Source organism: Papio anubis, chromosome 5, assembly GCF_008728515.1.
Source record: "Papio anubis isolate 15944 chromosome 5, Panubis1.0, whole genome shotgun sequence".
In the NCBI taxonomy this organism is placed as follows: Eukaryota; Metazoa; Chordata; class Mammalia; order Primates; family Cercopithecidae; genus Papio; species Papio anubis.
The window spans coordinates 171,220,147-171,243,206 of NC_044980.1; the positions used below are offsets into that span (position 1 = coordinate 171,220,147).

General features: G+C 46.6%; 2 protein-coding genes across 6 annotated transcripts; both read right to left on the minus strand.

The window, feature by feature from the left end:
• Positions 1-2,134: 2,134 nt before the first annotated feature.
• Positions 2,135-21,792, minus strand: ZNF354A (zinc finger protein 354A). 5 transcript variants are annotated; one of them, XM_031666670.1, is made up of 6 exons: positions 21,631-21,738; positions 20,039-20,120; positions 18,365-18,402; positions 18,072-18,198; positions 16,441-16,536; positions 2,135-4,169 (listed from the first exon to the last, which is right to left on the minus strand). In XM_031666670.1, exons 4-6 carry the CDS (start codon positions 18,103-18,105, stop codon positions 2,608-2,610), a joined length of 1,692 nt encoding a protein of 563 aa, XP_031522530.1. In that variant the 5' UTR covers positions 18,106-18,198; positions 18,365-18,402; positions 20,039-20,120; positions 21,631-21,738; the 3' UTR covers positions 2,135-2,607. The 5 variants fall into 5 exon arrangements, with proteins under 5 accessions (XP_031522530.1, XP_031522531.1, XP_031522529.1 ...); XM_031666671.1 differs by lacking the exon at positions 18,365-18,402 and having other exon boundaries at positions 21,631-21,792; XM_031666669.1 differs by lacking the exons at positions 18,365-18,402; positions 21,631-21,738 and adding an exon at positions 21,158-21,260.
• Positions 21,106-22,599, minus strand: LOC116275000 (translation initiation factor IF-2-like). Its single transcript, XM_031666673.1, has one exon. It carries the CDS (start codon positions 21,877-21,879, stop codon positions 21,109-21,111), a length of 771 nt encoding a protein of 256 aa, XP_031522533.1. The 5' UTR covers positions 21,880-22,599; the 3' UTR covers positions 21,106-21,108.
• Positions 22,600-23,060: the final 461 nt, after the last annotated feature.

Sequence of the window (23,060 nt, forward strand, 5' to 3'; positions counted from 1 at the left end):
CGTGCCTTATTTATTCTAATACATAATTATCTGTCTCCTGTTCTTCATCAGTGCTGTCCCTGTTTGAGCTGGGACCTCATTTACCTATTACTTGAATTTAAAAGCCCAGATTTCCTGGCGGGCATCAGTCATTAGGCATCAGCTTTCTTCAACCCGATACGCTTATCTTCTATGCAATTTCCCTTGCCTACCATCTTTGACTCCACCAATTTTACCGTAAAATCCAAACTCCTTATTTGGCAAATAAGGCCTTTTGTGATTTGGCTTCTGCCGTCTACTCAAGCTTTAACATTTGTCATTTTCTTGCTCGCTAGTTCTAAATTAAGTTTCCCAAATGTGCCCTATTACCCACCTGTGCTTTGGTGCATGCAGTTTCCTCTTAATCGGAATGCGTCTCTCTCCCTCGGAGTTCCTATTGTTCTCCCCAAATAGAGCTCAGGCATCATTGACCTGGAAAGCTTTGATGTCTCCAGGCTCTCTTGATGAGTCTCTTTCTTCATCCTGTGCAAATCTTTACAATATTCTCATAGTGGAACATATTGTCGTAACTTATTTGTCTATTGAAACAACAAAAACTGTAACATAATCTGCTTGCTCATTTGCTAGTTCAATTCCATCCCCTTCCCCTCAATTCATGGCTTCTTGAAGAAAAGCCTGTGTCTGTCTTAAAACTTGTACAGTTTTAAGACTTGTATACTTGTAAACATATATAGTGCCTGCTCCAAAGTTAAAAAATATTTACTGTTATGAGAAAAACTGGGGACTGTAATGTCCCCCCTCAAACTGGGAAGGAGCTGAGACCAAAGAATGACTCAGACAAGTCCAGCTTGATGAGCAGATTTTATGATGATTTCCATACAGGGCACTCCTGGACGGCAGCAGGACCGCTCTGGAGATCTGTACCACCTCGCACCTCTAAGCTGCTTTTAAGCCAGTTTTCTGGCTCTTTGCCTCATGTGTGTGATTGGACCGTTTGCTTAGTGTGTTCCCAGACACTCTGGGATGTTTGGGTTCACAGGGACACTTGCTCCTTGGTTGGGCACCATGGCCTTTCCCAGCCTTCAGGGCTCAAGCAGTGGATATAAACCCTTAGGTAACCCGGTAGGGGATCTGCCACACCACACTGAGTTTATGAAACAATTCACATGTCTTGTTTGGGCTGCTGTAACAAAATACCTCACATACTAGGTAACTAATAAAACATTTCGCACAGTTCTGGAGGCTGGGAAATCCATGTAAGGTGCTAGCACGTTTGGTGTCTGGTTATGGCCATCTTGATCAAAGAAGATATCTTATCACTGGGCCCTCACATGGCTGAAGGGCAAAACAAGCTCCCTTGGGGCTCTCTGATAAGGGCACTGAGGGCTCTGCCCTTATGACCTAATCACCTCTCCATACATCCCACTTCATAATACCATCACCTTGGAGGTTAGCATTTGGACATATGGATTTGGGGGGAAAGCATAAACATTCAGACCATAGCAATGTCCTTTTCAAGAGTTTGCCACAGGTGTTAGATTTGTGAAAGTTCTTCTGATGTGTTCATTATACATTTAAAAAATACATATTTAGGGCAGCCGGGCATGGTGGCTTATGCCTGTAATTCCAGCACTTTGGGAGGCTGAGGTGGGCTGATCAACCGAGGTCAGGTGTTTGAGACCAGCCTAGCCAACATGGAGAAACCCCATCTCTACTAAAAATACAAAATTAGCTGGGCGTGGTGGCAGGTGCCTGTAATCCCAGCTACTCACGAGGTTGAGGCAGGAGAATCACTTGATTCTCGCTCCTGGAAGGTGGAGGTTGTGGTGAGCTGAGATCGCACCACTGCACTCCAGCCTGGGTGACAGAGTGAGACTCTGTCTCAAAAAACAAAAAGCAAAAACATATTTAGTAGCTTTAAACCTGAAATAATTTGCCTGTTTTTCTATCTAATACAGTTTATGGCAAATAACTGGTACACCTTCCTAATAAATGACTTCAGAGAAATAAAAACCAGGACAAAGTTAAGACACAGTTGAGTAGAAAATTCCCAACTACTAGAATAAAAGACCAGATTTTTCTTTTTCTTTTTTAATGAAATCCATGCACAAGTTTGACATGAGGGTAGGAAAAGGACAAACCCCAGAGACTGAGAGGTAGTTCATAATTCATTTTTCTTTTATTTTGGTCCTTTTCTCTAAAAAGGTACAATTTGATCAATTCATTTGTATGCTATTAAAATGCTATAAAAATATTACCAGTTTGGTGGTCTTCTAATGAGAAATCTAAAGCACGCCTCCCCACCCACTCAGATCTGTTTCTGATGATCACATGACATCTAGCATGTATGTCTGTAGGAAAAGGGAAAAAGCAAACCCATTTCACAAATGGCTGAAGTCAGTGTCTCCAGTGGTAAATTCTTCATCTCAGGTTATTTTTTTAAGTGTCTGACAAGCACAAACACTTTCCTCATATCTATTATATAGTTGAGGTTTATCCATGGAATTAAATACCTAATGAGGGCTAAATTATCATAGTTTCACATCCATTATATTTATTACATCTCTCTCAAGGATGCATTCTTTGATGAGCTTTGGTTTAAGGCTTTCACACACACAAATCTACTTTCTAGGAGTCCTCTTCAATGTGAATTTTATAATGATTCGTGAGGGATGACCTATGGTTGAAAAGTTTCCCACATGTATTACATTCATAGGGTTTCTCTCCAGTATGAATTCTCTGATGTGCAATACGTGATGAGCTTTGTCTAAAAGTTTTTCCACATGTATTACATTTAAAAGGTTTTTCTCCTGTATGAATCCTTCGATGTTGAATAAGAGCTGAACTTTGGCCAAAAGATATCCCACATTCCTCACATCGATATGGTTTCTCTCCAGTATGAATTCTCTGGTGATTACTAAGCGATGAGTTACACCTGAAAGTTTTCCCACACTCATTACATTTATAAGGTCTTTCTCCAGTATGCATTCTCTGATGTTGAATGAGAGCTGAACTCTGTCTGAAGGCTTTTCCACATACTTTACATTTACAGGGTTTCTCTCCGGTATGAATTCGCTCATGAATAATAAGTGTTGAGTGGGAACTTAAGGCTTTACCACATTCATTACAATTATAAAACTTCTCTCCAGTATGAATTATTCGGTGTCTATTAAGTCGTGAAATAGAAGTAAAGCCTTTCCCACATTCATTGCATCGATAGGGCTTTTCTCCAGTGTGAATTCTTTCATGTTGAATAAGAGATGCACTCTGGCTGAAGGCTCTCCCACATTCACTACATTTGAAAGGTTTCTCTCCAGTGTGAATTCTCTGATGATAACGAAGGGATGAGCTAGACTTAAAGGTGTTGCCACATTCATTACATAAGTAGGACTTCTTTCTAGAATGAATTCTTTGACATCCAGAAAGGGATGTGCTGCAACTAGATGCCTTCCTACCCGGATTATACTTACAAGGGTTTTCTTCAGCATGGATTTTTTGATGTATAAAAAGGCCAGACCTTCGGCTGAAGGATTTACCACATTCTTTACATCTATAGGATTTCTCCACAGTATGGGTTCTTAGATGTTTATAAAGGGATGTACTGAGAGTAAAGGCTTTCCCACATTCTTTACATATGTAGGGTTTCTCTCCAGTATGCGTTATTTGATGCTGAATAAGAGCTGAACTTTGGCTAAAGGCTTTTGAACATTCTTTACACTTAAATAATTTCTCTCCACTATGGTTTTTCTCATGTTTACGAAGGGATGAAGTGTTAATGAAGGTTTTTTCACACATACTACATTTATAGCGTTTATCTGCTGTAATTTTTGGTTGATTAAGTAAATGTGAATTCTGTTTGAAGCTGTTTCCTTGTATTTCACATTTTGGTGGTGTTTTGTCTCTGGGAAGTATCTGTTGCCTAATAAGCACTGACTTTGGGCTGAAGTTTTGGCTTAATTCAGTATTTTTATGGCTTCTTTCTATACTGGGGATTTTTTTGTGGGTGGCTGAAACTATCTGAAAACTTCCCTTTTTATCCTGCTTTTTCTCTAATCTGCCTTCATATATGTAAGGCTTTTCTAATTTCAAATCCCAAGGTACATTCCTGTTGGATCTTTTCAGTATCAGTCCCTGAAATGAAGAGTCTTGTGTTTGCGTTGACTTTGTGGTTTTATGACTGCTCTTCGATCCTGGAGGGAAAAAAAGAAATTGAAGATGTTTCATGAGATATCATAGCATTTGACTACTGAGACTAAATGTGTAGAAGGAATAAATATTGGTGATATTTAAATAAGGCCCCGATATCTGTATGAAAAAAATTGCAAGAAGAAAAAATAGGACAGTTAGACAGTATAATAAAATATAATTGACAGCAATTTAAGTACTAGGGTGAAGAAAAAAATAAAGCAAACCCACCATTTAAAGAGGGTGAGAGTGACCAGGAGAAGTGGCTAATGAAGAACAGAGAGAAGTGTTGTAAGGGGAGCATGAGTTGAAAAAGGAAGTCAGGGGTCAGGACCCAAAACCCATGATGGAATCCTACAATTTATTTTTTTGTGACATTTATCTTCTTTGTGTAATTTTTTTTTCTTTTTGAGACAGTTTCACTCTGTTGCCCAGGCTAGATAGAGTGCATTGGCGCGATCTCGGCTCACTGCAACCTCTGTCTCCCAGCTTCAAGCAACTCTTGTGCCTCAGCCTCCTGAGTAGCTGGGATTACAGGCACCCACCATCATGCCTAGCTAATTTTTGTAATTTTAGTAGAGACAGGATTTCACCATGTTGGCCAGGCTGGTCTTGAACACCTGACCTCAAGTGATTCACCTACCTCGGCCTCCCAAAGTGTTTGGATTACAGACGTGAGCCACTGGGCCTGGCCTCTGTGTAATTATTCTTAATCTGGAAAGTCCCTCCACGCTATGTCAAATTCCCTCATATCCTTCAGATTCAGTTCAAAAATGAACTCTTTCAATCCTCTGACTCTGAGCAGCCACAGTCCATTCTCCTTACTATAGCACTTACCAGAGTATTAAACATATGTATTACTGACCTTTATAATATTTACACACATATATAGTATATTATAGTTATATATCTATGTCTGTATATATCTCACTCTCCTTTTCTAACATAACCGTTCTTCACAAGCAGATCAGCGTGCCCTATTTTCCTACAGATCCTCTGGATAGCACTCCAATTATATACAAAAGTTGTATGTTTTGTTAATCTGCCTTAATTACGTATACATTTCTAACTTGAACAATGTCAAATATTCTTATGTAGTTCACATATATACAAATATGCATATGTATTATACATACATACCCATTTCAGACCCTTGTAGAAGTTGCCTCCTAGGCCAACACATGGGTGATTAGAGAGGTTTCAGGGCCAGTTCAAACAGGAGGGCCCTGTTATTGAATTAATCGACAAGAGGTGCCACAAGACAGGCCTAGAGCCAAGAGCTGCAAGAGAGGAAGTTAGCCTATTCATGCATCAAGCAAGAGACGCTACATGGGAGGGCTGAAAAGAGTCAAAGATCAACAGTAAGACAGGCATGGATATATAAGATAAAGCATGGTTAACATGGAAAAGTTAAGAACAGAATTGAAGAAATATTAAAATTGGATAAGAATACAATTCAATACTAAATTCTGTCGGGGATGGTTATACACATATCTTAGCATTTTCTCCTGGGGTAGAGGTAAGTGTTTAAAGGGATTATTTGTATCTCACTGTATTTGTGATTCCTATTTCACAGTTACTTTCACACATCTACACATTACTTCTGCTTAATAAACACAATACCTTTTGCTTTTCCCTTATTAGTGTTCACTCACTAGTTCCCTTCATGGATAACTCTTCTTCATTCCTTCTTTGACAATGGTATTGCCTAGGGTTTAGGGTTTTTTTCACTCCACACGCCCTCCCTGACTAACTTCACATGCCCTCTCTCTTTACACTATTTACTGTAAGGGAAAGCAGAGTTTCTTAACTTTATGCTTAACACCTTCCTAGTTCCTTCTCCATTTCAGTCTTGCTAAATTAAGTGATCAAATTTTAATACATTATTTGGGCCAAATATATGGAAGGGGCAGTGGCAAAAATGAAGTGCTTTTCCTTGTGTTTATTGGTCATTGTTTCTAGGCTTAATATATGTGCTGGGAAGAAGGCAGCAAGATTCTGCAACTTGAATTCTAGCTTGTAAGGCAACGATACAGAACCTGCCTTAGGCCTAGTGTTAAGAAAGGCCCCTCACCTTTCCTAGAGCCCTGAGCAGTGGGATCAGGTACTTAAGTGGTATTTTGTTTGCCATGCATTACTATCTCTACCATAATCTCCTATCTAGTCTTGCCCTCTGTCAATTCAGCCTCCACAGTGCAGCCAGAATAATGTTTTTTTTTTTTTTTTTTTTTTGGAAATGGAGTCTCCCGTCACCCAGGCTGGAATGCAGTGGCGTGATCTCGGCTCACTGCAACCTCCCCCTTCCGGGTTCAAGTGATTCTCCTGCCTCAGCCTCCTGGGTAGCTGGGATTACAGGTGTGTGCCACCAGGCCTGGCTAATTTTTGTATTTTTAGTAGAGACGGGGTTTCACCATGTTGGTTAGGCTGGTCTCTAACTCCTGACCTCATGATCCACCTGCCTTGGCGTCCCCAAAGTGCTGGGATTACAGGTGTGAGCCACCGCACCCAGCCAATCTTTCTAAGATCATTATTTTACTATGTTGCAAACTTCCTTAAGGTCCTCCAACAGATTTTCAATGATTCACATCTGAAGTCTCTAAACATGGTGAATACAGTACTATCTGATCTGACCTTTAGCCACCTGTCCTCACCCCTCTCCCCTGGCTTCTTGCCAGGTAGGCCGAACTACATGCAGCTTCAGGGACACTCCATGACTTTTCCTTGTTTATCTTTACATATGCTGGCAGCATCCTTTCCATTCACAAATACTCATTAAGTGCCTACTATGGGCCAGGTAATGTTCTGGGGAATGCAGATAATGTATCCAATAAGAAGGGATTCCAGCCTTCAAGGAGCTTATACTTTGGAGTGTGTGCATGCACGCCTGCTGGGGAAGGAGGGGGATGAAGGGACAGATAACAAGCACATAAATAAAAGTCATGTGGCTATCTGAGTAAAGTGCTCAAGAGCTCCCCGGGCAAACGAACCAGCAAACACAAAAGTGTGGCTGACTCAGAAACAGCAGAGAGACTGGCTGGAGTAAAGCAGGAAGAGGGAAAACGGTGAAATGATAAAATAAGAGTGGAACAGGCTGGGCACGGCAGCTCAGGGCTGGAATCCCCGCACTTTGGGAGGCCGAGGTGGGTGGATCACCTGAGGTCAGGAGTTCAAGGCCAGCCTGGCCAACATCGTGAAACCCATTCTCTACTAAAAATACAAAAATCAGCCAGGTGTGGTGACACACGCCCATAATCCCAGCTACTCGGGAGGCTGAGGCAGAGAATCACTTGAACCCGGGAGGCGGAGGCTGCAGTGAGCCGAGACTGCACCACTGCACTCCAGCCTGGGCGACAGAGTGAGACTCCGTCTCAAAAAGAAAACAAAAAACAAAAAACAAAACGAAAGAGTGGAGCAGGAGGCGGGGGACAAATCCTCTAAGGCCCAGGTCATGGTAAGGACTCTGGAATTTAAGCCTTATGGGAAGCTGGGGAATTATGTGTTCATCTGAGTTGGCTGCTGCATGGACCGACTATGCCAGGGCACCAGTGGAAGCAGGGAAGGGAGAGACTACTGAAGAAGCTACTGCAGCTCTTCAGGTGAGAAAGGGCTGGAGGCACAGATGACTACACCAGGCTGTCCTGAGAAGGAAGAGCTAGTGAGACCAAGAATAACAAGACTCAGGACTCCCAGGAAGCTGAGAGGGAAACAGGAAAGTTAGTGATCATGCCTAGGTTTCCAGCTAGAATTCTGAGTGCTGCCACCAATTACCAAGAAGGGGAAGACCAGGAAAGGGGCAGGTCTGGGGGGCATTCTGCTTCAGGTATGTTTGTGGTGGCTGAGATGCCTTAACAGAGTCGCAGGAAGACACCGAAATACTAGTTATATTTATGATTCTGGAGATCTGGGGAAGGTCAGAGCTACAGACAGGCATTTGGGGGTCAGCAGCATGTGGGTTTTATTTAAAGCTGAAGAACTGAAAGGAATCACTTGGACACTGAAATATCTGGAGGTTAAGAAGAATAATATCAGGAGAGTACAGTGTTCTAGAAGCCAAAGGAAGAAGTACTTCAGGGAGGAGTGAATGATAACTGTGGCAAATAATTTGAGGACCAAAAACTTAATCCTGATTGTGCCAAGACAGAGGTTGTTTGGGATTTAATAACAGAGCTATCAGTGGAATCATAGGGAAGAAAGCCTGACTGGAGTGCATGGAGGAAACAATGGGAGAGGAGAAAATAGAAACATCAAGAGCAGAAACCCTTTTCAACAGTTTCCAAAGGAGAGTAAGAAAATGGGACATAGGGGAGCTTTTATTTTTTAATGGATGTGATTACGACTCAAAAGTCCATTATCAATTCTGGAAAACTCACCCCAACTCTAAAGTGCCAATATTTTAGTCCTGAAATCATGTTTTTCACGGAAGCAGACATGAGTTTTGGATTGTGGCTATCCTAACTCTTTCTTATGATCTGTTTAGAACTTTCCAGAGGCCTACAAATAGGTCTCCTGAGGTTCAGTTCAACCTTTGCTTCCTCCCAGAATCAAGCCCAGGCCTCAGCAACCTGAAGAACAAGGTGAAGGCCTAGGTTAGAAGCTGAGAAACAGAACAATCTTGCTGATGGCCACTGCCCTGACCAGTTCCTGTTACTAGGTCTAGACTCTTCTACCTGGACTCCTACTACACCCAGACAGTGTTTCTTCAACCTGCTCTCCCTGGATGATTTCATTCACTCCCACACCTCCTACGTGTATGACTATCCTGAAAAATACTTTACTGAGGTCTTTCCAACTGCCGGCTACAATTTCCACTTGAGGATCTTTCTTTTTAAATTCAGCCTGTCCAAATCTGAACCCAGAGCATTCCTTTTCAAACCTTTTTTATATGTTTTCCAGTTCAAAATGACATCATGAACTCTTCAATTACTTTACCATAAATTCTTAGGTTTATCTTAGAATTTTCTCTTCCCTAGGCACTCATCAAAATCTTTACTTTTTTGTTTTTTGAGAGACAGGGTCTTGCTCTGTTACCCAGGCCAAAGTACACTGGTGCCATCATAGCTCACTGCAGCCTCAAACTCCCGGGCTCAAGCGATTCTCCCACCTCAGCCTCCTGAGCAGCAGGAAGGACAGGTGTACACTGCCAAGCTTGGCTAATATTTTTATCTTTTGTAGAGACGGGGTTTCATGTTGTTGCCCAGGCTGCACATTCTCTTAAATCTCATCACTAAAATGTCTCTAACAAGCCGTCGTGAATATGTCTAAGTTCAGGATCTCCTTACTGTAGAGTGACTTGCTCCTGATCCTTAAGTTACTCCCTTGACCTGTTTCTCCCCTTTCCAGTATTATTTCCCACTGGATTTACCCCTCTTAATACACAGAATTGCTCATGTTATTTCAAAAAGCAGTGGTCATTTCTCACTTCATTAATTTATCAAATATTTAAAAAGCACCTACTACGTATTAGGCTCTGTCCTAGGCATCGGGGATCCACAGTTCCCTACGGATCCAGTAATTACAAGGAACAGTTGATTTCTTCAAGGAGTTTATGGTTAGACATTAGAAATGAAGACATCAACAGGTAATCACAATACAATGTGACAATTTCTACAATAGAAACATAAGCTAGAAATGGATGTGACCATGCGCTTAGAATCATATCCAACTGTCCTTAGATAGTGAGGGTGCAGATAGAAAAGGGATGCAGCAGGAGGCTGCTGGAGTGTTTTGTAAGAACTGACACATAAGATGGGATGTGAACGGTTACAGGCTAGATGAAGGGTCAGCACGAGGGCTGAAGGCAGCACCCAAGTCTTTGAATGCAAGTCAGTTTTACAGACTTATTTGCTGGAGTATTCATCCCCACTCCTATTGTCCTCAGCCAGTCAGAGTAATAGGCCCACCCATGGAAATCCCCTTGTCCCACAGCTAGTCAGGAGTAACAGCTCCACTCTACTTAGAAATCCCCCTTGTCCTACAGCTGGTCAGAGTAAATAGCCCACCCCTATGGAAATCACCTTGTCCTACAGCTAGTCAGAGTAACAGCTCCACCTACGGAAATCCCCTTGTCCTACAGCTAGTCAGAGTAATAGCCCACCCTACGGAAATCCCCTGTCCCACAGCTAGTCAGAGTAACAGCTCCACCTATGGAAATCACCTTGTCCTACAGCTAATCAGAGTAACAGCTCCACCTACGGAAATCGCCTTGTCCTACAGCTAGTCAGAGTAACAGCTCCACCTACGGAAATCCCTTGTCCTACAGCTAGTCAGTAACAGCTCCACCTATGGAAATCCCCTTGTCCTACAGCTAGTCAGAGTAACAGCTCCACCTACGGAAATCACCTTGTCCTACAGCTAGTCAGAGTAACAGCTCCACCCACGGAAATCACCCTTGTCCTACAGCCAGTCAGGAGTAACAGCTCCACCTTACGGAAATCGCCTTGTCCCACAGCCAGTCAGGAGTGGCCAGCCCACCTACGGAAATCACCTTGTCCTACAGCTAGTCAGAGTAACAGCTCCACCTATGAAAATGTCACTTGCATTTGCAGTCACACAGGGTTTTCTGGAGTCAGAGAACTCAGGGAGCAATCTGCTGGGAACTATACATAAACTGTGATGGGGGTAGTATTGCGTATTTGTAAACATCCTCCATAATCTTTGTGCTGGTGGAAAAGAGAAAAGCTGTTCTGGAAATTTTGTTGTGGTAACTCTTATTTTTAAAGCTTTTAACGCAGAAATTTTCAGCATATATAAAAGTAATGTGAATTGTACAATGAATCTCCAAGCCAGCTTCAGTAACCACCAACACTATTCTATCTATAACCTTGTTATGGGCTGAATTGTATCACTCAAAGAAGACATGTAGAAGTCCTAACTTCCAGGACCTCAGAAGGTGACCTTATTTTAAAATATGGTCTTTGCAGGTTCAATCAAATTAAGATGAAGTCATTGGGTGAGCCCTAGTCCAACGTGACTGCTGTCCCTGTAAACTGGGGAAATCTGGACACAGGCATCTAGAAGGAAAGATGATGTGAAGACACAGGGTGAACACAGTGTGAAGACGGAGGCACAGATAGGGCTGATGCAGCTGAGGCCATGGAGATCTCCAAGTCGGCCATCACTACAAGCTAGCGAGAGGCCAGGAAGGATTCTACGCAGAGTCTCAGAGGGAGTGGGGCCCTGCGAATATCTGGATTTTGACCTTCAGAACTGCGTGACCGTAGGTCTCTGTTGTTTTAAGCCACGAAGTGTATGGTACTTCTGTATGGAGCCCTAGCAAACTAATACAAACCCTTACATCTCTTCCACTAGATTATGCTAAAGCAAATCCCAGACAGCAATCATTTCATCTGCAAAAACATTGAAACTGCTCTTATCACATCCATCAAAATGGACACTATTGCTTGCAGTTACTTTTGCCCTTAGAATACATACCACTAATAAGTCAAACTGCTGCAATGTAAAGGCAATTCGAGTAATTCTTTCTGTGGCTAAGCCACCAATCTGGAACACAATTAGGGTTGTTTCATTCTGCTCTCAATATGGAGGGCGTACTTGCTCATTTTTGTTTAATTTTCTTTTATAATTTTATAAACCTTTTTCATAGTTCTGAAGTCAAAATTATGAGTCCTCAAAGACTTCTAGATTCTACCCCGTTCCATCCTTTGTATTCCTTCACCTCATAGATAGCCATCGTTATTGATCTCTTTTTATTCTTTTTCTTTTGCTTTTATCTTTCTAAAAAAAAATAATTGCACTGCTTAATGACTGGGATATGTTCTGAGATATGCATTGTTAGCAATATTGTCATTGTGCAGTCATCACAGAGTGTACTTACACAAATCCAGATGGTACAGGCTACTACACACCTAGGCTATACGGTATAGCCTGTTGCTCCTGGGCTACACCCCTATACAGCATGTTACTTAACTGAACACTGTAGGCTACTATAACACAATTATAAGTATTTGCGCATCTAAACATATTTAAACATAGAAAAGGGACAGGAAAAATGCAGTATTATCATGTAAGGGACCATCATCACATATGTAGGCCATCACTGACTGAAACATTATGTGGTCCATGACAGTATAGGCAAATACACACACTGTTCTTGGCACCCCCACCCACCTTTCTTAGATAACAATACTAACTGCTCTGTTCTGTACTTATTCTCACATTCTGGAGATCACCCCATAGCGGAATTTACAGAGGTCTTCCTCATTCCACTTTACAGCTGTGTGGATGTACCACAGTTTATCACCCTCAGAGTGCCGTAGCTTTAGTTCTATGCCCCCAATTCTTCTCACTCCGCATCTTTCCACAGGCAACTTCAATTGTAGACTCATCCTCTAAGCAAGATAGCAGCTCCACGATTGTTCCCTCCAACCTGGTCAACCCCGTGTCTCTGTAAATGGTGCCAGTTCTGAATCAAAACCTTAAGAGTTATCCTTAATACTTCTCCCTTCCTCAGCCCCCTCATCTAATCAATTACCAAGACCTGTTTATTCTGCCATCCAAACCTGCCTCACATTCGTCTACCTTTCCCCATCTACTGCCACCGTCCCATCACGAGCCTCGCCTACAATGTCACGTGCCTCTCCTGATTTTCCTTAGAGTACGCTTTCACCTGTCTTCCCTACGGGTTCATTTCTCTCTGCCTGGCTTCCTGAAATGCTGGAGTTCCTCAAGATTCAGTCCTAGGCTCTTTCTCACTCTTACTGTAATATGAACCTATCCCTAGGCCAACTCACCCTCCCCCATTATTTCAATTACCCTATATTGATGAGGTTCTTCCAAATTTACATTTCATGCTCAGTCTGTATTTTGAGGTACTGTACTCCAAAATCAACACTACTTGGCATCGCCATTGGGATAACTAGGTCAACCAAAAACAACTCAATTTAATTAATCTAAAACCGAATTTATATCACCTCCAAATCTGATCTCCTTCTAGTGTTCCTATGTCACTGAATGATATCACCGACCATCACAGAACAAACCAGAAACCAAGCAAGCATCCCTGACAACCCCATCTCCCTTTTGTTTGTTTTTATTTTCTTTGTTACCCCATCTCCTCTATCTTCCATGTCTAACAGTCCTGCTAGGTGTATCTCCTGGACATCTCTGGGACCGGTTCGCTTCTTTCTGTTTCCAACACCACTAACCTAGTCCAAGTCACTCGTGCATTCATTATGTAACTGAACGCCTACCCTTGCCAGGGGCTGTTTTAGGTTCTTGGAAAACAGGAGTGAATGAAACAGGCAGCCCCTGCTACAGCAGCTTACAATGCAGAGGCAGAGACAGATCGCGAAGAAACAGGTACTATTACACAGTGCTAAGCACAGGGAGGGAAAATAAATAGCAGGCTGAGGAGATAATGTGGGGGCTGGAGGGCCATGTGTCAGATGAGCTATGCCTGTGTGAGCCGAAGCCTGTGCAGCACAAGGAAGTGAGTGAGCCACACGGGCCCATGACCACCACAAAGAACAGTTCCCGACAGAAAAAAGCAAGGGAGAGGCCCTGAGTGGGGCCTGCTTGGCCCCCTGACAAACTGCAGGGTGGCCGAAGGTGATCAGAGGCCTTGAATGAAGGGCAGAGTAGAAGGAGTTGAGGGTGAAGAGGTAGCCAGGGCCAGACCATGTAGTGTATTTCTCCCAAAGGAGAGTTAAAAAGATAGACAAGTGTGGTTCCCATATCAAAAAAATCTCAACTTTCTTCAGGGAGGAGAAAGCTCTCCCCAGCACAGGGGCTGTGGGGACCGAGGATGCCTGCCCTGCAGCTCCTTGCTGGACCCATGGCACAAGGGGCCGTCACTGAGCCCTCTGGACCTGACAAGCCCTGCACTGTGGCCGTCAGGTTCTCCACATGGGCTGGCGGCTGCAGAATGCAGCCTGGGCCTGCCCTGTGCTACTTACGGTTCCTCAGAGCCTGTGCTTGGCTCTCAAGCACCAACCAAACCCTGTGACAGGGCCCACAGCTCTCTCGGGCACCTGTTCCGCCTTCTCCTCGCTGACTTTGCTTCTCCGGATCTTCAAGAACACCATTTCTTTTGTTTTTGAGACGGAGTCTCGCTCTGTCGTCCAGGCTGAAGTGCAGTGGTGCGATCTCGGCTCACTGCGAGCTCCGCCTCCCGGGTTCATGCCATTCTCCTGCCTCAGCCTCCTGAGTAGCTGGGACCACAGGCACCCACCACCACGCCCGGCTAATTTTCTGTATTTTTAGTAGAGATGGGGTTTCACCGTGGTCTCGATCTCCTGACCTCGTGATCCGCCTACCTCGGTCTCCCAACGTGCTGGGATTACAGGTGTGAGCCACCGCACCCGGCCTACAAACACCATTTCTTAGGCCTGGAGCAATTCTCCACATTCTTGGATCCTGGGCCCTTCGTCAAGGAAGCCTTTGCTGACGCCACCTGCCTGCTCTGCACTCTCTCTGCACCGAGTGTCTTTCCCACGTGGTCCTCACTGGAACGTGTCCTTCTGTGCCTTGTGTGCAATGTGTGTTCACCTTGTCCCCCCGCTAGATCGTGCACTCCAGAAGCGCAAGACCTGCATCCCTTTTTCTGCCCAGTGCTATACAAGGGACAATAAAGCTGTGGGCGAGGGTTCAACCTCGATCCCCCAGAGCCAGAGTCCCCCCAGCTCAACCGCTCTCAGTCCCCCAACCGCTCTCAGTCCCCCAACCGCTCTCAGTCCCCCACTGCCACGATGGCCACTCCCCGTTTCCTCTGATTACTTCTCAGGCTCTGTCACAGATTCCTCCTTCTTAAGCACCTCACAAATGCTGGTTTCTTGGGATTCGGGCCTCCACCCGGCCCCCTCACCCCGCCAGCTCCAGGTTTCCAATGCCCCTGTCATGCTGATGGCTCCCTGACCTCCCTTGAGTCTCGGCCCTGTCAGTTACACACCTGCCCACCAGCGATCTCCACCCGACTACTTCACTCACATCTCACGTGAGATCTACCACACACCCACCTGCTCCTGTGCCCTGATCACGCGGGCACCTCCTCCTCCCCCCTCACAAACTCACGGCAAGTGCCTTCATCCAGGCCCTCCCACCTCCTGCCTCCCTCCATGACTGCAATCGCTCTGCAAGGCTTCCTGCATTTTTTTCTTTTGAGACAAGAGTCTTGCTCTGTCGCCCAGGCCGGAGTGAAGTGGCACAATCTCGGCTCACTGTAACCTCTGCCTCGAAGGTTCAAGCAATTCTCCTGCCTCAGCCTCCTGAGTAGCCGGGATTACAGGCATGCACCACCATGCCTGGCTAATTTTTGTATTTTTAGTAGAGACGGGGTTTTGCCATGTTGGCCAGGCTGGTCTCAAACTCCTGACCTCAGGTGATCTGCTTGCCTCGGCCTCCCAAAGTGCTGGGATTACAGGCGTGAGTCACCATGCCCAGTGTTTTGCCTCACTTTCAATCACGATACTTCTAACATGACCATTCTCGTAAATTCAAATCATAAGAACGTCACGAATGTATTCTCTTTGTGAAAAATTAAAACTACGTGTAAATAACGTCCCCTTCCACAGGACCCATTCTCAATCCTATTCCAAGTATAACTAATGTCACCAGTTAATTAAGGTGTGTCCTCCTAACCTTTCTCTCTGGGCTTATGTGCACATGACACATACACATAATTTTCATTAAACATAGATGGTGGTGTCCTAACAATGCTCTGTAACTTGCTGGGAGCTCTGTCCACGTCCCTGGACTCTTGTTTTCAGGGTGGTGATGCTCGCCAGAGTAAGGACACGCCGCAGGTCCCTTAGCTGTTCTTACACTGATGGAGACTCAACTGTTTCTGATTCAGACCAACTTCTCTAAGATACCAAGGACCATACGATTCCCTGCCCAAATCCTTCAATTATTTCCAGTGCTCCATAGGACAGTTTCCACCTCTTAGAACTGTGCCAAAGCTCTTACCACGCGGCCCTTCCCCAGCTTTCTATTTCCTTCCTCACCTCCTCCTTTCCCAAATACACACTGAGCTTCAGCCAGAGTGATTATTTGAAATTCCTGAAACATACTATGTTTGCTGACTGAATACATGAAAATACAGCCCCATTCTAAAACAACAGGAAAGAATAAGAAAAGAGATTCTGAGAGATTCACGGTGAAGTGATTACAAGGGAGTAATCGTAGTGGGCTTCCCCTTCCCCACCCCTTCTTGAGGTCTAAGAATCCTCAAAGGAGTTTCCCGACCAACACTCCTACCTCCTCTCATTAACCAGACCGCTGTCTGCGGCCATTCCCGAGCACCTTGGGCCACCCACTTACCCAGAGAGGAGTCGCCAGAACTGTCTTTCTCCACCTTCCAGGGATCTTCTCCTTGCTGCAACAGGGAGATCACTTTTGGTTTGGTAAATGGGAGCCCTGCACGTAGACAAAAAACCAAAACAAAACAAATCAGACTTGGTTTGGCTTTGATACAGTTATCCCAAATTTAAACACAGAACGCATAGGATGGTACAAAGAGCTTCTGTGTAGTGCTTAAGTTGTGCCCCTAGGAGGTAAGTGGGTAGTGTAAGGAAAAGACAAGTGACTTGTAGGACACGACTTTGGTATAATTAATTCTATGTTAGGAAAATATGATCGACATGCAGTATTGGTAATAGAATGCCATAAGCTTTCTATAAAAGAGGAAATGTTAAGATAGAGAGACTGGTTAAAATTTATAAGTAGGTTATCTATGAAAAGGATGATGTACCAGGTAGCTTGTCTAAAATGAGAAAACACTATCTGACTCCCCCCTTTTTTTTTTGAGGAGGAGTCTCGCTCTATTGCCAGGCTGGAGTGCAGTGACACAATCTTGGCTCACTGCAACCTCTGCCTCCCGGGTTCAAGTGATTCTCCTGCCTCAGTCTCCCAAGTAGCTGGGACAGCAGGAGCATGCCACCACGCCTAAGTTTTTTGTATTCTCAGTAGAGATGGGGTTTCACCATGTTGGCCAGGATGGTCTTGATCTCCTGACCTTGTGATCCGCGTGCCTCGGTCTCCCAAAGTGCTGGGATTATGGGTGTGAGCCACCGCGCCCGGCCTATCTGACTGCCTTTGAAGGATGGCAGTGGTCAGCAAACTATGGGTCATGGGCCAAATCCAGACCACTGCCTGTTTATGTATGGCCCTGTGCCAAGAATGGTGGAAAAAAAAGAGAAATATGTTACAGAGACCATCATGCAACCCACAAAGCCTAAAATCTTTACTATGTGCCTTTATTTATTTATTTATTTTTGAGACGGAGTCTCGCTGTCGCCCAGGCTGGAGTGCAGTGGCGGGAACTCAGTTCACTGCAAGCTCCGCCTCCCAGGTTCACACCATTCTCCTGCCTCAGCCTCCAGTGCAGCTGGGACTACAGGTCCCCCGCATTACACCAGCTAATTTTTTTGTATTTTTCAGTAGAGACTGAGTTTCACCGTGTTAGCCAGGATGGTCTCTATCTCCTGACCTCATGAGCCGTCCGCCTCGGCCTCCCAAAGTGCTGTGATTACAGGCGTGAGCCACCGCGCCCGGCCTACGTGGCTTTTTATGGTAAAAGTTTGCTGATCCCCGGAAAAGACAAGTGGGAAAGGCAAGTGGCAGGCCTAGAGGCTGAATGAAGCCCCCTGTTGGGAGATGAGCAAACTACAGAATTGTTGGGAAATGATGCCTGAATCACGGACAAGCTTCGAATGTGCAATTACATGGAGGGAGAAGAACGATTATCAATACCACCTTTTCCATTCCCAGACGCAGGGCAATTCCACGCCGATAAGGGGAATATGTTTTTAATGTTTATTTATAGAGATTTGATTTGTATAATCCTCAAACTCAGCTCAAGTTTTTCAGTGACCAACCGCTTTTATTCAGGGAAGGAGGTGCTGAGCTATCCCAATTTTTGAATTCTGTTTCTACAGGGGAAACTTCCTTACCCAGTGCGACCAGGTTCCTGTAGTTCTCCAGCATCACATCCCGGTACAAGTTTCTCTGAGAAGGAGCCAGCTTTCTCCACTCATCCCGGGTAAAGAGCACGGCCACGTCCTCGAACGTCAGTGACACCTGTAAGGACAAGTCGTTCCAGCTCACCCAGGACCCCCCTCACAGAGTGGACGGGATGGCAGTGGGGAAGACAGGCTACCCGTGATAACACTTCTGATACTATTCAAGCTTCTGAAGGTTCCAGGTCATTCCTTTAATGAACAATTTGCCAGTAACAAATACATACTGAGCGGCACACAGCGAGATTCAGGCCTTGTGCAGCCACTGTAAGAGATGGGTAGAGGGATTACGGCCATTAGTGGGAGTGTTCATTAGAAAACTCTTTCTGATGGCGATTTGATAATACATATTAGAGCCCTTAAAGTATACTCTTTAAAGTACCAATTACTCTATTTGTACTGTAATGAACAGTGCACAAAAGTACACACATGAACATATTCATGGTGTTTGTAAGTGCAAAAAACCAGGAACAATCTACATACTTAATGATGGAGGTTAGGTTAAATAACTGAAGGTACTCACTGTGTGTTTACTCAAGCTTAAGGAGAGTAATGATGAAAAGTAAAATAGCTATAATTTATTGAAGGCATTCTATGGTATTGCTCTCAGAGCTTTGTCAATTTGCAGCGTATAACCTTTATTTAACATTCACAACAATCCTACGAAGACGATACTATTTTTGTTACCACTTTACACAAGAGAAAACTAAGTCACAGACAAGATACTTGTCCAGGTCACACAGTCACTGACAAGCTGTGTGACTTGTACACATTTTTTTTTCCCTAGAGATGGAGTTTGGCTCTTGCTGCCTAGGTTGGAGTGCAATGGCATGATCTTGGCTCACCGTAACCTCCACCTCCCAGCTTCAAAAAATTCTCTTGCCTCAGCCTCCTGAGTAGCTGGGATTACAGGCATTGGACACCATGCCCAGCTAAATTTTGTATTTTCAGCCTGGCCACCATGTTAGCCAGGCTGGTCTCGAACTCCTGACTGCAGGTGATCTGCCTGCCTCGGCCTCCCAAAGTGCTGGGATTACAGGTGTTAGCCACTGCAGCCAGCTGACTTGTATACATTTCTTATCCTGTGACTTTGTTTTTTCTTGTGTAATTCAAATCCAGGCAGATGCTTGACTGAGCCTCCATTCTTAACTACTCTGTAAAACTGCCTTTTAATGCCTGCCCCTTAGGGTTAAGAAATAAATGTGGTAATCCACACAATGAAGATGGATAGTGATGATGGTTGCACAACAATGTGAAAGTACTTAAAATGCCACTGAATTACACACTTAAGTTAAAACGGTAAATTTTGTTATATATATTTTGCCATAATAAAAAAAAGATTAAAATGGTAACATACATGGTAGCATACATACATAGACACACACACACACAAATGTGTATAGAAAATGATTTATTCGGGCTGGGTGCAGTGGTGCACGTCTGTAATCCCAGCACTTTGGGAGGCTGAGGCGGGTGGATCACCTGAGGTCAGGAGTTTGAGACCAGCCTGGCCAACGTGGTGAAACCCCCTCTCTAATAAAAACACACACACAAAAAACTTAGCTGGGCGTGATGGCGGGCGCCTGTAATCCCAGCTACTCGAGAGGCTGAGGCAGGAAAATTGCTTGAACCCAGGAGGCAGAGGTTGCAGTGAGCCAAGATCCCGCCACTGCCTGGGCGATAAAGCGAGACTCAAAAAAAAAAAAAAAAAAGAAGAACCACTAGACATGGACCGGGAGGGCGGGAGGTCCTCCCTACAGAATCCACCACTCATGAGGGCGGACCAGCGCCTCCAAGGGAAAAGGACTTGGGCTCCATCCTGGCTGAAGATGGTCCCGGTGAAGAACTTCAGTCAGTGGGGAAAATCCACCCACGAGGATCTGGAAGGACAATGAGCTCACCTGCGGCCTCGCTTCCCGCCGCCCCGCAGCCATGTCCTTCCGGGCTCTCCCCTGAGGACGGTGCAGTCTCCAGCAGGCAGATCTGAGAAGGAAAAGGGAGCCGGGAAGAAGCCCCTTATGCTTTCCAGCCCCGGAACCCGCAGCTCTGACACCCCGACTCCCGCCGAGAAAGACCCCGGGCGCCCGCACAGGCAGTCGGAGGAGCCGGGAGCCCGCGGACCGGAGCAGCGCCGGCCGCCGTCCAGGCCCAGGTCTCACGGGCTTGGGGCTCACGGAGGACACGCCGGACCCGCAGCGGCAGCACGACCCGCCGAGCCCGCCAGGGCCAGGGCTGCCCCGCGCCGCTGAGTCCCTCGGCGCCAGCTGGCACTACCAGCACCCGCCGCACCGCTCGAGAAACTGAGGCAGCGCCGGGGCACCTGCTCCGTTCACGCCCCTGCGAGGCCGGCCGGGACTCCCACAGCCACGGCCCCGGGGACGACTTCCCTCCGCCTCACGCCTTTCCCAGCCGGTTCCTCTCTCTCCCGCCAAGGAATCCTCTCCTGACTGCACGGAAAACAGCCGCTTTTTTTTTTCTCTGAGGCGGGGTCTCGCTCTGTGGCCCAGGCTGGAGTACAGTGGCCGGATCTCGGCTCACTGCAAGCTCCGCCTCCCGGGTTCACGCCATTCTCCTGCCTCAGCCTCCCGAGTAGCTGGGACTACAGGCGCCCGCCACCTCGCCCGGCTAGTTTTTTTTGTATTTTAGTAGAGACGGGGTTTCACCGGGTTAGCCAGGATGGTCTCGAACTCCTAATCTCGGGTGATCTACCCGCCTTGGCATCCCAAAATGCTAGGATTACAAGTGTGAGCCACCGCGCCCGACCCCACGTATCCCATTTCTAACACAATGCTTCATTTTTTTTTTTTTTTTTGAGACGGAGTCTCGCGCTGTTGCCCAGGCTGGAGTGCGGTGGCGCGATCTCGGCTCACTGCAAGCTCCGCCTCCCTGGTTCACGCCATTCTCCTGCCTCAGCCTCCCGAGTAGCTGGGACCACAGGTGCCGCCACCACACCCGCCTAATTTTTGTATTTTTAGTAGAGACGGGGTTTCACCGTGTTAGGATGGTTTCGATCTCCTGACCTCGTGATCCGCCCGCCTTGGCCTCCCAAAGTGCTGGGATTACAGGCGTGAGCCACCGAGCCCGGCCAGAAAACGGCTTTGAAGAGGAAAGCACTGGGTGTCCCGAGGCGGGAGGGAAGGGGTGGCCGTCCTGGGGACGGGCTCGGAAACCGGGGCCCGGCTGCGTCCGCCCTGCCCTCGAGGTCCCGGTGCCGCGACTCCACGAGGCCCACACGGAGTGGGCAGGGCGGGCCCGGGAGGAAACGCCAGGCCCTGCGTCCACGGCGGGCTGCGGCGAGTCGGACGCGGGTGCACCGGCAGCGGCGAGGGAGGGCCCCGCGGGGGTGCGAGAGTCCAGGTCCCGGCGCGGAGGCCGGTGACAGACGCGGGGGTGCCCGCCAGCGCCTACAAAGGCTTTCCGAGCCCCGGCGGCTGCAGGCCGTCCCCGCGCCGGGTGCCGCCTCCTCCCGGCCTGGCCTGCCTCCGCCGCTCACCTCCCTAAGCTCGGGCGTTCCCGGGCCGCGCCTCCCCGGCCGCTCTCCGCAGGCGGGAGGCTCCGGAACCGCCGGGCCGGACTGCAGCCTCGGGACCCGGCTCCGCCCCGGCGGCGTCTGGGCGACCTCAGGCCCCGCGCCGCTCACCCCGCGGCGCGCCGGGGACCAGGAGGGGCGGGGCAGCCGCGGAGGCCGCTGGGAAATGGAGTCCACGGGAGGACGCCGGCTTTCGGGGAAGTGCAGTTCCATGCGTTTGCGGCGGGGTCCAGGCTGAGCTGTTAGGCGCCCACACGCCACAAGAGGGCCCCTGTGAGCTGGAGGGCCCCAGGTTCCTGGTTATAGGGAAGAGAAGGGGAGGGAGGTTCGCGGACGGCGGTAACTTGCAACTCTGGGTCGGTGTGAATTTCGGGAGGGCGGGCGTGGGCGGCAGGAAAACAACGGCCCGGAACAGACCTATTTCCCCTCAGTTATTCACCAGAGGGGCACTGAGCACCTGGTGTGTGCCAAGCACGGTTGCAAGTGGTTTCAGATGCATCAATGAATGAAACAAACGTCATTGCCGCGGAGAACATTTTTTGGGGGGGGGGGGGGGTAGGGAGCAGACAATAAGCCATACACATAATTATATAACATCTTGGGGGATAAATGTGGGGAGAAAAAGGGTATGTGGAGGGTTTCGTCGCTGAGGTGAGAATGGACGAGGTCTCCCAGGACGTGCCTGAAGCACAGGGGACGGAGGTTCCAGCTACTCTGAAGCCAACGGATGTGTATATATATATTCAGCTAAATCTTCTCCGTTACAAAAAGAACACCGGCTCTATTTAGAAAGTTTGGCGCTTCCCTACTGAAGAACATGCCCTGAACATTTGAATTTGTCAATATTCTCCCTCAGTGGCATTTTTGATAGCTTCATTGCATTTAATTATTATTTTTAAAAAAATGTTTAATTGGCTGGGGGCGGTGGCTCATGTCTGTAATCCCAGCACTTTGGGAGGCAGAGGCGGGTTGATCACGAGGTCAATCCAAGACCAGCCTGGCCAAGATGGTGAAACCCCCGTGTCTACTAAAAATACAAAAATTAGCCAGGCGTGGTAGGGGCGCCAGCTACTCTGGAGACTGAGGCAGAGAATTGCTTGAACCGGGAGGCGGAGCTTGCAGTGAGCCGAGATTGCGCCACTGCACTCCAGCCTGGGCAACAGAGCAAGACTCCATCTCAAAAAAACAAAACAAAGTTTCATTAAATTAAGCTTATTTCAATATATTTAAACTCCTAGTTATTTATATAATTTATATTTTAGTTATACAGTTGTTTATATTTCAAATTTTTTAACACCCTTAATATCCTTGCAGCTATATCTTTGAAGATTATTTTCTTAAACCGCTTTAAATTGACCAGAGAGAGCAAAGTGGGAGGGGCCATACACATTCCA

What these genes read in the sequence shown, in the direction of transcription:
- LOC116275000 (XM_031666673.1), bottom strand. Translation starts at nt 21,879, where the DNA reads ATGGAACTGCACTTCCCCGAAAGCCGGCGTCCTCCCGTGGACTCCATT.
- ZNF354A (XM_031666671.1), bottom strand. Translation starts at nt 20,071, where the DNA reads ATGGCTGCGGGGCGGCGGGAAGCGAGGCCGCAG. An exon ending in CAGGAACCTGGTCGCACTGG is followed by an intron (nt 16,537 to 18,071) that starts GTAAGGAAGTTT and finishes GTCTACGTGCAG; the next exon opens with GGCTCCCATTTACCAAACCA. An exon ending in TTCTGGCGACTCCTCTCTGG is followed by an intron (nt 4,170 to 16,440) that starts GTAAGTGGGTGG and finishes TTTTCCCTCCAG; the next exon opens with GATCGAAGAGCAGTCATAAA.